This window comes from Orcinus orca, chromosome 1 (assembly GCF_937001465.1).
Source record: "Orcinus orca chromosome 1, mOrcOrc1.1, whole genome shotgun sequence".
Taxonomy (NCBI): domain Eukaryota; kingdom Metazoa; phylum Chordata; class Mammalia; order Artiodactyla; family Delphinidae; genus Orcinus; species Orcinus orca.
Genome location: NC_064559.1, coordinates 129,441,039 through 129,458,168, shown reverse-complemented (window position 1 = coordinate 129,458,168; position 17,130 = coordinate 129,441,039). Strand labels below are relative to the sequence as shown.

The window sequence follows — 17,130 nt, the reverse complement described above, 5'->3', positions numbered from 1 at the left end:
ACCTCCTCATGACGATCAGAGTCATCTGCTCTGCCATGATGGGTGTATGCGTTGTTCTCATTTCTGTAACCATGGTGATTCCATTTCACGGGCCCACTGTGCTGGCACTGGGAAGGCTGAGAGCAGGCCACGTCATTCTGTCCAGCTGATTGTCGAGTCCCTGATTCTGTAGTAGATTCTCTCTGGTGGGCATTCATAGGTGATGTAACAACCCCTACACTTTGGGCCCCCTCTGTATGCTCTTCTCCTATATCACCTCATCTCCAATCTTCCAATATTGCTCCCTCCAAACCCCTGACCCACCAGCCGAACCACTTGCCACAGCTCAGGACTCACAGCATAGTCTTAGCTAAAGCCATTTCTCTCTCTTCACAAACTGGAAGACTAAAGCAGTGTCTGCAGCTCTGCCCATGGGGGGAGGATTTTCTCCTGCCCTCCTTTTCTTTTCAGAGTCCCCTGAGTGGAGCTGTAATGCAGAACAGTCTCTTTTCAGCTCACACCAACAGACCCAGTCAACCCCTCCATGAGTTAGGCCTGGATTTTCTTTTCTTCCTTTGCCAACTGGTCATAGGAAACCCCTGGCCATCGGCATGAGCTTAGAGAGAGGCATCAAGGCAACATAAGCAGGTGATGCGTGAGACTGTTCCACTTGGTCAGTTAGTGTTCTCCTGCCCTCTGGACCTGCCCAGGCCCACTCCTAGCCTGTGCTCCTAGCTGCACCATGATCACTTTAAGATGAACTATGCTGGGCTTCTCCGGCCTTATGACCCGGTGGGAATGACAGCCCTCAGTCCATGATAGGTAGCTCTGGATGCACATGTATTTGACGACTTCTGGCAAGATGCTCAGTCTCTTCCCAGGTTCAGTAGCCTGCCAAGAGCTTCCATTCAAAAAGTGCATAATTTCTTGCAACAGATAGCATGTCCTTGCTCCAGAGCCTAGAGATCTGCTGCAACTCCCCCAGTGCAACTTGTCAGAGACACCACAATGTGCTGTCATTTATCACAAGATTCCTCCAGCACTATGGGATTTTCCAGTTCACATGGCCCAAGTGGCAGGACAGCTTATACTACAGCCTGGACCTGCTGCAGAGCCCCCTCTTGCTCTGAGACCCAATCAAAATAGCCAGGGCTTCCCTGGTGGCACAGTGGTTGAGAGTTCACCTGCCGATGCAGGGGACACGGGTTCGTCTGTCTGGGAAGATCCCACATGCCGCGGAGTGGCTAGGCCCATGAGCCATGGCCGCTGAGCCTACGCGTCCGGAGCCTGTGCTCCGCAACAGGAGAGGCCACAACAGTGAGAGGCCCACGTACCGCAAAAAAAAAAAAAAAAAAAAAATTGCTAGCAACGTGAGTCCTCTGATAAATGTGATGGAGCAGTTGTCCCAAGTGCAATACATATTGCCTCCAGCACCTGAAGGACTTCCAAAGAGCTGTGCTTCTTTCATGGTTGTATGAGGTGCAGATGCATTCACTGGTCCTTTACCTTGGAGAGAATGTTGTTCAGCATAGTCTAGAACACTGGAGCCTAAAACCTTTACCAATATGGCTGGCCCCTGGAATCTCTGTAGGGTTTATTTCCAACATTCTAGAACACATGTATCCTCCCAGGGCATCCAGAGATGCCACTTTCAGTTTACCAAGTCCAATCAACATAAAGACATCAACATGGTGGACCAAAGGGCAAAGCACTTACAGTTTCCTAAGAAGGAAAAAGGATGAAGTGCCAGGAGCCATTGTTAGATGAGCATGTCATCAACACCAAGGAAAAGTGTAAACTTGTATTAGTTAATGTTTTGTGATTAGGTAGAAAAGAAATTAGTGACCAATAGGAACCGGCCAGTGTTCTCTAAGACCAAGTCAGGCCAAGAGCATGTGGGGAAGAGCAAAATAAAAACCAGAAATCAGTCCACTTTGTCTTGGTAATGAGTAAATAAAATAAAATGATGATTGAGAGTATAGGTAGAAGAGAGAAAACAAATGGATAAAATGTTTATTATTTGCTGATTTCATATACCCACACAATTCTTAACCACTGATAGTTGGAAATTAAATGTAATGTGTTCCCCTTTACTGGCACAGGAATGGACTGTGAAAATGTTATCTTGTGTTTCTTAGGAGTTAGTGAAAGCTGGGGTCAAAAACGCAGGACAAATTCCACATGATGCAAGGCTCTGCCACCAGGGGCTAATCCAACAAGCCAAGATGCCTCATGATAAAAAATTATCCCATATGGCAACGTGTTCCCCAAATGCCAGCAGAGAGAAATCTCTCATATTGCTCTTTCAATCAAGAAAAACTTTCCCCCTACTGGCATTACCTATGGTTTTTGCTGTTTCAAGAATAATATACCACACTGCTCATTGTAAAATCTTCAAAATATGAAATAGAGTGTGGAAGGCACTAAAAAGTCTAACTTGATCCAGTGATAATTACTGTTAATGGCTTAATAACACTCTTTTACTATTTTCTTGCTGAATGAAAGAATGAGAGGAAGGGTGGATGGGTAGATGGATAAAATGCTTTATAACCTGCCTCTTTCACTTGATATATTGCGCACATTTTTCCTTGTAGAAACACATATCTAGAGATTTGCTCCTCTTCTAACAAGTGCATAATATTCCATTATATGGCTGTACCATGATTTATTTAACCATATCACTATGATAAAAGCTTGACTTATTTGCATTTTTAACTATTCTGTTATTAATGTTGCAATTACTATTCTTTCACATAAACTTGGTACCCTTATCTGATTATTCCTAGAGGACAGAGTCCTGGGATTGTTGGGTCAAAGATCATGTAAATTCTAAATTTTGAATTATTATTGCTTAATTGCCCTCAGGAAGGGTTCTACAAATTTACACTTCTGCCAACAGTGCAAGTCCCTGTTTCCCCACCTCCTGCAAACAGTAGCTTTCATTGCATACATGGAGATTAAGCCTCTGCCATACGTTTCATGGCCATTGGTATTGTTTCTTTTGTAAATTCTTTTGTAAATTGTCTATCATCTTTGGTCAACTTTTCTCTTAGGGAATTTGTCTTTTTATTATTGATTCATAAGTGCAAAATACTCATTAGGAACATAATCCTTTGTAATATGGGGAGATAGTTTTAGAAAGCTTTTTTGATGAAATAAATATTCCTGGCTAATGGGGAAAGACATAATATTGTGATTTAATAATTGGCCGTTCATATACCGAGACCCTCCTCTGCCCCATGCGTAGAAGGTATGCACTGCACAGGAGGCACATAGAAGATGCAGACAGATGCATCTTCCCCGAACTCGGGTTGCTGACTTTTTAAAGTAAGAGCTAGACCAAGTGATAAATAAATACATAGATGCCACATAGTATGAAAAGTCGTAAGAGAGTTACAGGCAAGGTTCACTGAGGGCCTAACAGGCTCTGGTCTGGAAGAGCAGTAAAGGCTCCAGCTTTCTTCCCCGGTTATCCTGGTTATCTTCTGTCATTGTCTTAGGCTACTTGTATTTTTCTTTTCTTTTTTTCTTGGTTTCAGCAAAGCATCTTTTAATGGAAGTATAGCTGATTTACAGTGTTGTTAGTTTCAGGTATACAGCAAAAGTGATTCCGTTATATACATATGTATAGATTCTTGTTCAGATTCTTTTCTCCTATAGGTTATTTTCTTACTGATTTGTAAGCAGGTTACTCTGATGTACTTTCTTTAGAAACAGCATCTTGGACTCTGTTGGGATGTTCTGAATTCAGAAATATGATAGAGTGCGGGTGTTGGGAGAGATGGTAATTTCCATTTAACAACTTCACCGCGTCCATCTCCTGTTCCTGTCAGAGAATGCCCAGGCCTGGAGGGAGGTTCCCGTGAGAGCCAAGCCTCAGATCACTGGAGTGACACACCAGGCCCCACTCGGGAATGGCGCTTTACGCTGAACGAGTTTAGGCTGAATCCCCAAAGCAACTGGCAGGCTTCGAGGAGCTTTAAGGAGGGGAGTTACACCTCCTATTTGTGCTGTGGAAGCACTTTAGCTGCTGTGTGTAGGGTGGGTTCAAGGGGAGCAAACTGGAAGGCAGGCGGACCCCTGAGAGAGCTGCTATAGGACGGAGATGCAGGGCCTGAACTGAGGTTCACGCGTGGAGTGGAAAGACGTGGAGGGAACTGGTGACTCTTTGCACATGGAGGATGGGGAGGGTGAGTGATGGTGCCATTCACTGAGTTAGAAGGCGGATGGGGAGAAGCAAGTTTGGGAGGAGTTTAGTTGAGAAGATGTACCTGTGGGACTCGGAACGACGACACCCAGGAGGCAGCCACATTCGTGAGTCCAGAGCCTACGGCCAGCTCCCAGCTGGAACTCTAAGGCTGGGATTAACAGATACACACTACCGTATATAAAATAGATAACTAACAAGGACCTACTGTATAGCACAGGGAACTCTACTCAACATTTTATAATAACCTATAAGGGAAAAGAATCTGAAAAAGAATATATAATACATATATACATACTGTGCTATACACCTGAAACACAACATTATAAATCAACTATACTGCAATAAAAATATAAAATTTTTAAATTAAAAAGTAAAGTTGTGAGCCATCAGCCTGCTATTAAACACTGAAATCTTGGAAAGGTATTATCCCTTGCAGTAGTAGAATGAACAGCAGAGCTGGCACAGAACCATAGGGAAGAAAACCAACAGAGGAAGAGACACAGTGGGAGACCAAGAATCCTGGGATAGATGCCGCCTCTCCACAGGCTCTGCGATGCCACAGTATGAGTCAGCACAAACCTAAGATTCGTTCTTCAGCCCAAGCTCAACATTTTAAAATACTGTCTCCAGTGTTTCCATTCCCCGGTGTCATGGCCCCAACCCAGTCAAACTCTGTTTCTCACAACTAGTTCTTTATGGTTGAAGCAACCAGCCTCAGGGTGTGTGGTGTCTCTGTCACAAGGTTCATCCACTGACTTTTGCACAATCCCAACTAGCCCTCTATTTCTGGGGCTATGCCTGCTCACCATACATCCTCTTCATCCCACGCATAGCCCTGTGGAGAAATATTTCAACATAAGGAAGCATGTTTTGTGGAGGAAGAAAAAACCCTCCCTCTAAGTGTTGATGCTTTTGCTGAAATGAGGCACGTCCACAAGCTGCACAGGGCTCCCGGCTGCGGGTGGGGCAGGTAGGGCCGACTGGGAGCCGGATGGTAACGACTTGTCTGCCAGGAAAGTGTTTCTGACCCTTGCCTAACAGAGAAGTAATTTTTAGCAGTGGTTAAGGAGAATTTGCTCTTCCTTTAAGATGACCCATTTTTCCACTAGGCAAGACTCGTTCAGCTGCCCTCCCAGAGCCCTTAATTACACCCTGGTCTGAATCACACTTTGGAAAGTTAATTATTTACCATCTTGTATCATCAGTTGTGTCCCCAAATATAAGTTCCCTGAGGAGGCCAGAGGCCGTGATATTACTTCTCGTGGAGTCCCCAGGTGCCCAGGGCATCTGTGGGAGTCCTCCATGAAGGGCAGTGAATCAGGGGATGCGAACACTGGGGCCCATAGGCCTGCTCCTCATAAGCAGGGAACCTGAAACCCGCAGAGGTTCAGCAGTGTGCCCACATAGCCAGCGGAGCAGAACCAGGACTGCTGAGCAAGGAAGTGAGGTGAAGCAGGGCAGTGAGCACGGCCCTGGCCAGGCCTCCTGCACTTATTAGCCGTGTGAGTGGGAGCCAGTTCCCCGCCTCTGTCTCCTCTTCTATAACACAGAGACAGCAGGAGAGCTCAGGGCTGCTATGAAGACTGAGTGGGCAGATCCAGGGAAAGCAAAGAAAACCATCTCAGTTCAGTGAAGTATTTGGGACTTTTAAGTATTTAGTACAAGTTTGCTGAATAAAAACATTTTCAATCTAACTCTGCCCACAGTGCAGTTGGGAGCTGGGGCTTCTTGTTCCCCAAGCACAGGGCTGTTCCCTCTGGAGACAGAGGCCCACGAGGCTCTGGGCACTGTCCAGGCTGCACTGAAACTGAAGCATCTATTATCAGGGCAGTGACCTACAGCCAGGCCCCACAGCCGGGAGTGGAAGTGTGACGTCACGCAACCAGAGGCAGAATGGAGATGGAGTCTGCACTGCACCATGAAGGAAGCAGCATGAGTTCCACAGGAACCACGCTGGGTGCCGGGTGGTGGGAGAGGAGGGACAGGTTGCCTCACTCCCCAGAGTCCCTCCTACTCCTTGGACCCATGCTGTGTTCTCTTGTAATAGGGAAGAACAGATCTGACTCCATACGGATCTGTTTCTTTTACTTTAACCTCTGTATTCCATTGCTTTTGCTACAAGTAAAGCATGCTGCCTATAGCCTGAAATATACAAGCTGGCCCATCCTCAAGGCTCTGACCTTTAAAGGTGTAACACTTTTCCATTCATATAGAGATAAAATGTTGCAGAACAGAGAATAACATTTGTCTTGCTTGAGGTTTAGGAGAACATTGTGACATGACCTACCTGGGCAGCTGCAAGAACAAAGGATTTCCACACCAAGAAGTTTGCAGCAACCAATCACACCCCTTCCCCTTTTAGTATAAAAGAAGCCTGAACTCTAACTCGGGCAAGATGGTTCTTTGGGACGCTAGTCCACCATCTTCTCGGTCTGCTGGCTTTCCGAATAAAGTCACTATTCCTTGTCCCAGCAACTTGATTTACTGGCCTCTCTGGCAACGAGCAGCATGAGCTTAGACTCAGTAACCCCCTCAGTTACACCTCTCTGCTGAGTGTTAATCCCCGTGATCTGTTTATGCCACCCCTGTGTGTTCTTGTCCTCACGTCCCAGCCCATCACGACAGGCTCCTCCTATTTCCAGAACTTCAGCCACTGGCACATCCTTTTCCCCTTCAATCATCATTGCTGCCGTCATCATATAGGCTTTGTACCTATCTGTTGGGTTGTTTATTTGTTGGTTGGTTTTAGAGTATGATTCGTTAGCATAGAGTTCAAAAACTAGCAAACTAGACCGTATCTGCTAAGGCGTGTATATTTAGGTGACAGTACTACGAAGAGCACCCATACTACCCAAGGCACTGTTCTAAGCACTACACGTATATTAACTCATATTTAATCTTTTAAACAACCTCATCAGCTTGCATTCTCTCGTGATCCTTACGCCACAGATGAAGAAAGTGAGCACAGAGAGATAAAGTATTCGGCCCAAGGATACGCAGCAAGTGAGTAGAGGAACCAAGAAGTGAATGAACACCTTCTGTCTCCAGAATCCATGTTCTTACCACTGTACTATGCTGCCTGGTAAAAACAAAACAAAACAAACACACAAAAAACATGGGAATGATGGTTCTAGAAGTCAGCATAGTAATTACCTTCAGGGGGAGGCAAGGGATAGAAATCAGAAAGGGATGAAGGGGAGATGGCAGTGATCCCCTCATGTCCTAGGTGGTGGTTACATAGGATTCACTTTGCAATTACTTGTTGAGCTGCAGGTGTCTCTTACGCAACATATACTACTGAGGGCTGGAGGGAGGAGCACAGTAAGCCTTGAAGTTGTGGTTTCTGCTTAACGTGGGTGGAAAGCGAGAGGCCACACCTCAGGGTCTGACTTCTCAGCCTGTTGCTCCCCACAGTGCAGTGGGGTCCCCCGCTTCACGTTGTCGGCTCTGTGGCACCACAGGGCCTCCTGGGCACTGAAGAAGCCAGAGTGCCTGAGGGGCTCACATCATTGGAATAACCGCTATCCTGGGCTCCCTCATCCCTGGGGCCTGGACCTGAGGGACCTCCAAACTTCCTGGGAAGTCTTCCAGAATAATCCACCAGGAAGGCCAGAGCAAGGTACAGCCCAAGGCAGAGAGGGCCAGAGCCATGGTGGGTCTGGAGGGAAAGGGCAGGGCCCTCAGTTCTCCACGCTCTCATCTTGCCTGACTGTGACCTCCCAGGCCTTGACCCTCTTCTCCACACCATCTGAGACCCCCAGAACACAGCACCCCTCAGACCTCAGCTTCCATCACTCTCCTCGCTTACTCTTCACTGGCTGCTGACAAAGAGCCATTGTCCACTGCTGCCCAGAACGAGGCTCCAGCTCTTTCATGGGATTTCCAAGTAGTGAGGCACGGCACTTGGGAGTCCAACCCTAATCCGGTCTGAAGTATGTGGGACCCTGCCAAGTTACAGTGTTCTTCTCAAGGCCCCTCAATTCTCGCAGGGGGATGCCCACGGTGTCATTCCTCCCGGGAGTAATGACTTGTGGCTTTGGAGAGAGTCTGTGTCTGCAATTCTTCTCCGTTCTGGCACTGGTATGCTGATGATGACACCAGAATTCCCCTTCTACTCCCTAATCATCCTTCAAAGTCCACCTTGCTTCCTGGCTCCCCCTCACGGGGTTCATCCCTGAGAAATCTGCAAGGTCAGCAGAGTCCCCTCCCCTCACCCCGCACTCTGCTCACTCCCTCTGGGTCAGTACGCACACTCCCATCTCAGCGGCTCTCACACAGCCCTGTCTCCTGACTGCTTAACACTCTTTCCTCTGCTAATACTCAGTAAAGGCGTTACGGCCGGTTTGCAATATGGCAGGCACAATGTCAAACTCTTCTATAAATTCTCTCATCTAATCCCCATTTAAACACAGCTCCTGGCACATGGGAGGGGGTCCATAAATATTTCTTGGCTGGATGCATCCTCACGAAAATCTTTTGTGGGAGGTACTATTAATCTCTCCATTTCATAGATGAGGAAATTAAGGCTTAGAGATGGTAAATAACCAGTCCAAGGTCACAATGAGTAGTGTCAGAGCTGGGATTCCAAGGGCTTGTTTATTCCTAGGCCTTATATACTCAGCCCGTTGATCTTCTGCAGTTTATTCTTTCATTTAACAAATATTTCAGTTTTTACTATGCACCGGGAACCAGTCCAGGTTCAGGGATGCAGCAGAAAATAAAAGAGAAAATTTCTGCCTTACGGAGTTTACATTCAAATGAGGGACACAGATATTAAATATGATAAATAAGTAACATTTATAGTATGATTAATAGTGGTAAGAGCTGGGGAAAAAAATAAAGAAGGGAAAGAAAGAGTGGGGTGTCATTTTAGATGGAGTGAGCAGGAAGTCTTCACAGAGAAGGGGTAGTTGAGTACAGACCTGAAGGAGGTGAGGGAGATAGCGCCTCAGAAATCCAAGGGAAGAGTACGAGGTGCAAAGGCCCTGAGGCAAGGAGGATTCCTGGTGAGTCCCAGGAACAGCAAGGAGCTCAGCGTGGTTAGAGCAGAGTCACCGAGGGAGAGGGCAGTGGAGCTCAGAGTAGCAGGGTCAGGTCGCATAGGACCTTAGGCCACTGTACAGAGTGGAGTGAGTGCCGTGGAATTCACTGGAAGACTGTGAGGGGAGGCATGCCATGTTCTGATGTGCTTTTAATGAGGTTATTCTGCCTGTTGATTGAGACTTTAGAAAAAGCAAGGCAAATGCATCAGCAAAAAAACTAGCTAGAAGGCTGCAGCGATCCTCCAGACAGGATATTATAATGGTTAGACTAGGAGGAGGTAGCAGAGGTGGCAGGAGACGGTTGATTCGGGATGCATTTTGTAGACGGTGCCAACAGGGTTCCAGACCCCTGTACCCACTTGCCTGCTGGACACCTGAAAGCTCCCTAGCTCCTCAGACTCATCAGGTCTGAAATTGAACACATTATCTTCCCCCAAGATATCTTCATTCCTCCTACACTTCCATCTCCGCTAATACCACTCCAGCTGGACAGTGGTCCAGCCAGAAACCTGGGCATCACCCTCGATTCCTCCCTCTGCCCACCTCTCACATGCAATCGGCCACCCTATCCCATCCAGTCTGCTCTCTCCTCCTTCATCCCCATGTCCTCTGCCTCATTCAGTGCCGCATCCCTCTGGCCTGGACTCTCTCAAGTTTCCCTCCTCCGGCCTGGGCTCAGCAAACTCTACACGGCACCAGATGGATCATTATGGGAAGCAGACCATATCCGTTTAAAACTCTTCTAAGACTCTCTGTTGCCTGTTGAATAAAGTCCAAGTTCTCTGGCTCAAAGCTGTCTAAAAGAAATACATTGCGAGCTACACATGTAGTTTGGCTTTCTCTAGTAGCTGCATTTTGAAAAGTAAAAAGAAAACAGATGAAATTAATTGTAAATATGTGATTAACCCAATATATCCAAATATTATCATTTTAATACATAATCAACACAAATTATATATATTCATATATCTATTAATTATATAATATATGTATATTTACTAAGTCTTTGAAATCCAGTGTATAATTTACACTTACAGCACATCCCAATTTTGACCAGGCACATTTCAAGCACTCATTGGCAACGTGTGGGTACCAAACTGTACAGTGCAGCTCCAGACAAAGCCCTCTCTCATGGTCTTTTCTACCACTTCTCCTGTCTCATCCCTGTTCCCATTCCACCTTCCCCTGCCACTTGTTCCTTGTGTTCTAGCAGATCTGACCAACCTAGAGTACCCCAAACACACGTGCTGTTTCCTGACTCCCTGCCCTTGCACATAAATACAGTGGTGCACAGCAGCAGGCCTGTACCCACTCTCAAGAGCCAATTTTGCACATCTCTTCCCCACGTGCCATTCAGTGATGCCATATTGGTAGCTTGACATTGGCCATCGTGGGAGTATTTATGCCACAGAGACTGACAAACACTGTAAACCAGGCTTTTAGAGAGGATGGAGACCACCTGCTAAACATATCACTGCCTGTCACTGCACATAATACTCACCCCTTCACAATCCTCTTCTCCCACCCCTAGTTCACCTGATAAACATTTCATCCAAACATTTTATCATTTCATTCATCCTGTCTGTGTAGGTTTACCCTCCTACTAGTCTTCAAGTTTGAAAAAAGAGCCTAGTTTTCTGTATGCAATTAGTACATGAGGTCCTCCCTCCTCCTCTGTTTTTTCCCTGAATACCCTATCATAATTATCACTGTATATAAGAGACCATAAAAAGAAGAAGTTTAAAGTATAAGTTTAAAAATGAAACCCATCTGGGTATGAATCCTGCCTCCTCTACTTACTGGGGATGTAGCCTCAGTCAAGGTACTTATTTATAACAAACACTGGTTTCCATACCTGAAGAGAGGTTTAAAAACACATCATCACAAGATTATCGTGATGATTAAATTATATAAATTGCTTAGTCTATTAGCTGGCACATACCAGACACTCGAAAATGTTTAGATATTATTAAGTCTTTCAGCATTTATCATTTGTATAAAGTAGTTGCTCAAAACACTTTTGTTAAAATAAATGTTGAATGAAATTTCATAAATTCCTCATGTCCGATTCAGAGAGTGTATGAGTCAGAACTCCAGCTGGAGACAGACAGCACATACACTCAAAGGGCTGACTAAGGGAGGGCTTGTTAAAGGACTCTTTACAAAGGTCTGAGCAGGGTTGAGGGAAGTCCAGGGTTGGCAACAGTCTGTTACCACCTGTAGGCATGAAGGTGTGATGGGGGAGCATGTCCCTGAACCCGGTGAGAACTGTAGCTGGAGGAAAGGCCACCCAACGGGAGCTATAGCCTCAATGAAGGAACCTAGCAGATGTCAAACCATCAGGATGGGGGTTGAAGGGATACTCCACCTCGATTTTCTCCAGCTTATTTGGAGGACGCCCTGCCAGTGCTTCCCACTGGCTGAATCCAAGTGAAGCCCAGGGCAAGCGGTACTCACACAGCTCCTGAAGGTCAGCCTCTTGGGCAGTGAGCTGATGGGGAAGATGGAAGATGGGCTGGAGGCCCAAAGGGAGACTCGAGAGCAGAGACTTCAAGTGGGATTGAGCCTCCTTCAGCCTGCAGGTGTCAAGTCTTGCTTACATACCATAGATAATAATCATTGAGACTGGGCCTTGAAGGATAGAATCAGATAACAAGCATTCATATGGGCCAATTTTGGTTACTTTATCTACAAGTGTGTTCTCTCAAATGTAAGAAAGCTGATTTCATTCTGTAATCCTCTACTTGGTTGGCACCTAACAATTCTTAGAGTCAGGAAGTCCATTCCTATGTCTTACTTAAAATATTCCCACCACGACAGAAATATATTGTATTTTAAACAGTTCTCTGTAGAGAGGGGAAAGAACTGGTATGTAGATGGATAAATAGATAGCCTTAATTAAATCACCACTATAGTGTTTTTACCTTTACAATTGATCATCACAGCTCTTTTCATTTTTCTCCTATGGTCCTCTTTTCCGACTTTCTAGTGGGTCTGTAGAAATGACCTGTTGAGTATCCTGCTGATATCAGAAGAACTGTTAAAATGCCAATTGTGATTATCTTTGCTGCTGTTGTAGGCCTGGATGATTTTCCTGGGAAGGCCTGGAGGGAGGCTGTAACCATCTCCTGGCTTTATTGTGGGGCCTCTTCAGCTTCTCCACAAGTCCCTTATTCTGGAGAAAATGGTTGTGGCCAGACCAATTCTACTTCCCTATCTGTGCTAAAATTTGGTGTTCTGAGTCTTCCCTTCCCAGCTAACACTTTCTAAAAGTACTGGCTGACATGAAAAGAAATGACATTGAGTTATTTGTAGTGAGGTGGTTGGACCTAGAGTCTGTCATACAGAGTGAACTAAGTCAGAAAGAGAAAAACAAATACCATATGCTAACACATATATATGGAATCTAAAAAAAAAAATGGCTCTGAAGAACCTAGGGGTAGGAGAGGAAGAAAGATGCAGACATAGAGAATGGACTTGAGGACATGGGGAGGGGGAAGGGTAAGCTGGGACAAAGTGAGAGAGTGGCAAGGACATATATACACTACCAAATGTAAGATAGCTAGTGGGAAGCAGCCACATAGCACAGGGAGATCAGCTCGGTGCTTTGTGACCACCTAGATGAGTGGGATACGGAGGGCGGGAGGGAGATGCAAGAGGGAGGAGATATGGGGATATATGTATATGTATAGCTGATTCACTTTGTTATACAGCAGCAATGAACACACCATTGTAAAGCAATTATACTCCAAAAAAGATGTTAAAAAATAAAATAAAAGTACTGGCTGAAGCCCATTCCACAGGAAAGAGGTTCCCAGAAGGGGCAAGCAGTGAGGGATCCAGAGTCAACCAACATTCTGATTCCTCCAGTAGAATGTAAGCCCCATGAAGACAGGGGCCACGTCTACCTGCTTACCGGTGTCCCCAGTGCCTAGCCTGCTGCCTGGCACATAGCAAGTGCCTACTGTTTTTATAGAATGAATACATGAATGAATGCACACTGTGTGCCGAACACTCTCATGTCAGCAGTGGGCAAGGCCTCAACCACAGACCTTCTGGCTTTTGTAGTCAAATGCACCCCACTGCTTCCCGTCCAAGATGCCTCCCTTCAAACAAGCCACTTTGCTTTACCTTCGCTATTCCCTAGCCCAAGCTCACCTTTTCAGTAATAAGCCTGGACCACAGCGGCTGCCATGATCAAGAGCTCCTCTCCCCACAGCTAATTAACCCATATGTGTTACTGTCTCTTCAATGTTTGCCTTGACCCAGAATCTTCTCCTTCTGATCTTAGGATCTGCAGCCACTTTGGGGGAGATTCTGTGTCTATCCCAGAGGTTTCTCTCTTTTTTTCTTTTTTTTTCTTTTAAAGAGACAGCCTTTATTTTAAGGATTTTTACACTGAAAACTTCAAAAAGTGGTAGGTTTTTGGAACTTACTGACCTGTATTTAAAAGGAACTGTTGACAAAGATTCGCCAGAAATAATCTGAACAAGCGGGAAAATAGTTAATACTGCTGAAACCGACTAAAATAACTCCAGGATATATGGTTTATCTGACATAACGTTACCTCTAAATACTGTCACTGATATGAAACTGACTGCTTCTTACTTTTCTAAACACACAGTGGTATAATTAACAATATTCAATCACTTCTGTTCTTTCCTGAATATATAAAAGTTCAAATACCAATTAAAAAACTAATATATTCTTTTTTTAAAATGTTTCTTATAGATACAATTTCAATATTTTCATTCAGTGGTGGTGTGGTTTAAGAGACTTTTCATTCACAAGTCAAACAACAACCCACCCAAAGGGAACTGATAGTCTGTAGGCTCATAGTACAGATAAAGAGTTCGGGAATGCAGCAGCTGACATTTCTAAAATACAAAGCAGATAAAATTCTTAGAAGATACTTGCAATAAGCTCTACTAAGCAGCTGGCCACAGGACTAGAACATCTGATAATTTTCCTGGTGATTTCAACGGGACTCCAGATGTTTCCAAATTCAACTTGAACTCTTATCTTAGGCTTTGTATGTTGCTTTTCCAGTTTCGCTAATGACACAAACACGATTCAAATCCCTGAAGTATTTATTATAGTCAAGGGCATATCCTACAACAAACTTGTCTGGAATTTCAAATCCAACAAAGTCTGGTCTATATCCAACACTTTGAGGGGTCCTTTTCACCAGCACACTTGCAACCTTGACCATCTTTGGATTACGCTGCTTGGCCAAGGAAAGCAAGGTTTGCGTTGTTTTGCCAGTGTCAATTATATCTTCAACAGTCAAGACATTCTTTCCAGTGAAAGTTGAGAGATCATCTCCACCAATTACTTTCATGTCACCTGTTGACTGGTCATTACAGTAGCTTTTCAGTCTGATAAAATCTACAGTCATAGGTATAGATCTATCACTATTTCTGTTCAGTGCTTTGATGCAATCCAGCAGGTCAGCAAAGAATTTATAGCTCTCCTTGAGCACACAAAGGGCCAGGATGTGACGGCCTCCCATCTCCTTCATCACATCTCGAGCTAGCCATTCGGTCCTGTCTATAATTAGTCCATGAGGAATAAATACCTTTTCCAAATCCTCAGCATAATGATTAGGTATACAAAATAAATCTAGGTCATAACCTGGTTCATCACCACTAATCACGATGCTGGGGCTGTGGTCGCCATAACGGAGCCGGCTGCGTGTGGGCTGAGGGCAGTCTCCAGCGGTTTCTCTTTGAGTAAACTATTGTTGAGATACAGTAAGTCCCCCACATGGGAACATTCAAGTTGCCAACTTTCAAAGATGCGAACATGCGTTTGCATGTCCAATCAGGTAAGCTAGTTCACGTGTCTGGCATACATTGTCACGTGCGTGCATCCTCCACAAGGGGTTGTGCTTTTGTGCACTTTACTGTCATCTATGACAAGAAAAAAAGAGCTACTACCCAGACATCACTGGATCGTTTTTTCAAGAGGGTAGATAGAATTGATCCAGCAAGGAACCAGAACCTGTGCCATCAGTGTCAGGCGTGAGTGAAATACAGCTTGCCCTCGGTCTCCTATTGCTGACGATCCTTCAGCGCTACCATCTCCCACCTTCTCTCCCTCCTCCAGTCAGTAACTCTTCTTGCCTGTTCACTCGATGCCAGCCCCTGTATGCCAGCTGTTGTACTGTACTACTGTACTTTTCAAGGTACTGTACTGTAAGATTAAAAATGTTTTCTTTATTTTTTGTGTGTGTTTGTTTTTTGTGTATTATTTGTGTGAAAAGTATTATAAACCTGTTGTAGTACAGTACTATGTAGCCGATTGTGTTAGCTGGGTACCTAGGCTAACTTTGCTGGACTTACGAACAAATTGGACTTAGGAACACGTTCTCGGCATGGAACTCGTTCGTATGTGGGGTACTTACTGTATTAGAAACCCTGTCTGCCCCCAGAGCCACCACCTGCCAGTAGTGAGCTCCACGACCCAGTGGTGGTCTGGCAGCTCCTGGGGCATCCCTGGTCAGGGTGGAAGCCTGTCTAGTTTCAGGCTGCCCCAGGGTACCCACATCAAGCTGTAACCTGGCTCCAGACTGAGTTTCCCTTCAGTTTTTCCCTCCAGTCATCCCCACGGACTCCTGGACATCCCTGGATTAAGGGCCCCAGGGAATGGTGAGGACAGTGTCTTGTTTGGGTCGCCCTCCGCGCCTCCCCCACGATGCAGTTCCTCACTGTCCAGGGTGTCTCCTCGCCCACAGCCATAACTACCAGCTCTGGGACTTCTGTTGCCTCTGCTTGCCCTGGCTGTGTTCTCTCTGGCAGAGCCAGCTGTGGAGCTAGCAAAGCCCTGAGTGAAAGACACGCTTGATCTTTTTGCAGTCCCTTCTCCTCCACTTATAGGTATACCTTTTACAAAACTTGAACTCTTGTGGGTGGGCCTTGGGACAGTGTCACATTTCAGAAGCACAGGACAATAGCCAAAATAGATTAAAAGGAATGTCTTTGCTCATCCCTCATGCAAGTCATTATGGAAGCTAGACAAAGATTGGAACTCATAAACATTTACTACATTTTCGTTTCCGTCTCCTTTGCTCAGAGGTGCTCTGAGAGGCTCTCCTCCTATCCCTGAAGAAAACTCCTCTACTCTCTGCCTCCACCTCCATTCTCCTCCTCCCCCAGGACTGGGTTATATAGCTTGACTTAGCAGCAACAAGGATCCTTCCTCTTTGGAAGTGGGGGAGAAGTCAGGAGTGTACAATTGAAGAATTCTTTTTATATGTTGGGAGAGAGGGAGTAGTGAGTACTTACACAGAAATCAGCTCTGGTCCATCACGTAGTTTTCAGAATAGGCATAGTCTCATGATTTTATTCTTAGTCACTAACCACTAGAAACACGTTCCTACTGATCTTATGATGTTTAAAGTGTCATGTTAACGATTACCATCCCAGCTTGGTAACTGAGCCAGCTGGCTGGTGAAAAGCAACAGCTCTGTGCTTAAGACTGGCTCAGGAACAGGATTCTGATGAGTTCTAGTTGGTCAGTTTTATCTGGTAGAGGTAGGGAAGGCTGCAACTGCATCATGGCTCTCCCTTGTGTGGCAGAGCCTGTTCACCCATTCATTCATTCACTCATTCATTTATTCAACCAACCAAGATTTTTCTGTGCAGCCATTACTAGTCCAGCTCTGTGTTACATACAGAAGAGAGAGACGAATAAGTCTCAACCTTCACCTTCAAGGAGCACACCTCAAACTGGGGAGACAATCATGCGACCTCATCAATCATAAAACAGTTTGGTGGTGTAACAGCAGACAGAGAAGCAGGAACCAAAGGGTCACTGGGACAGAACAACTAACTCTGACGTGGGATAGAGATGGATCAGTCTAAGAAGCCTTCTCAGAGGAGGTGATATTTGAGCTGG

General features: G+C 45.4%; 1 protein-coding gene and 1 pseudogene across 1 annotated transcript; both read right to left on the bottom strand.

Annotated features, from left to right (window-relative positions):
* Window positions 1-17,130, bottom strand: part of LOC101270914 (phosphoglycerate kinase 1-like) — a 70,218-nt pseudogene that overhangs the window by 14,026 nt on the left and 39,062 nt on the right.
* On the bottom strand, window positions 14,174-14,888 carry LOC101271148 (hypoxanthine-guanine phosphoribosyltransferase-like). The gene has a single exon (XM_049714910.1). The coding sequence runs from the start codon at window positions 14,750-14,752 to the stop codon at window positions 14,255-14,257; it is 498 nt and encodes a 165-aa protein (XP_049570867.1). The 5' UTR covers window positions 14,753-14,888; the 3' UTR covers window positions 14,174-14,254.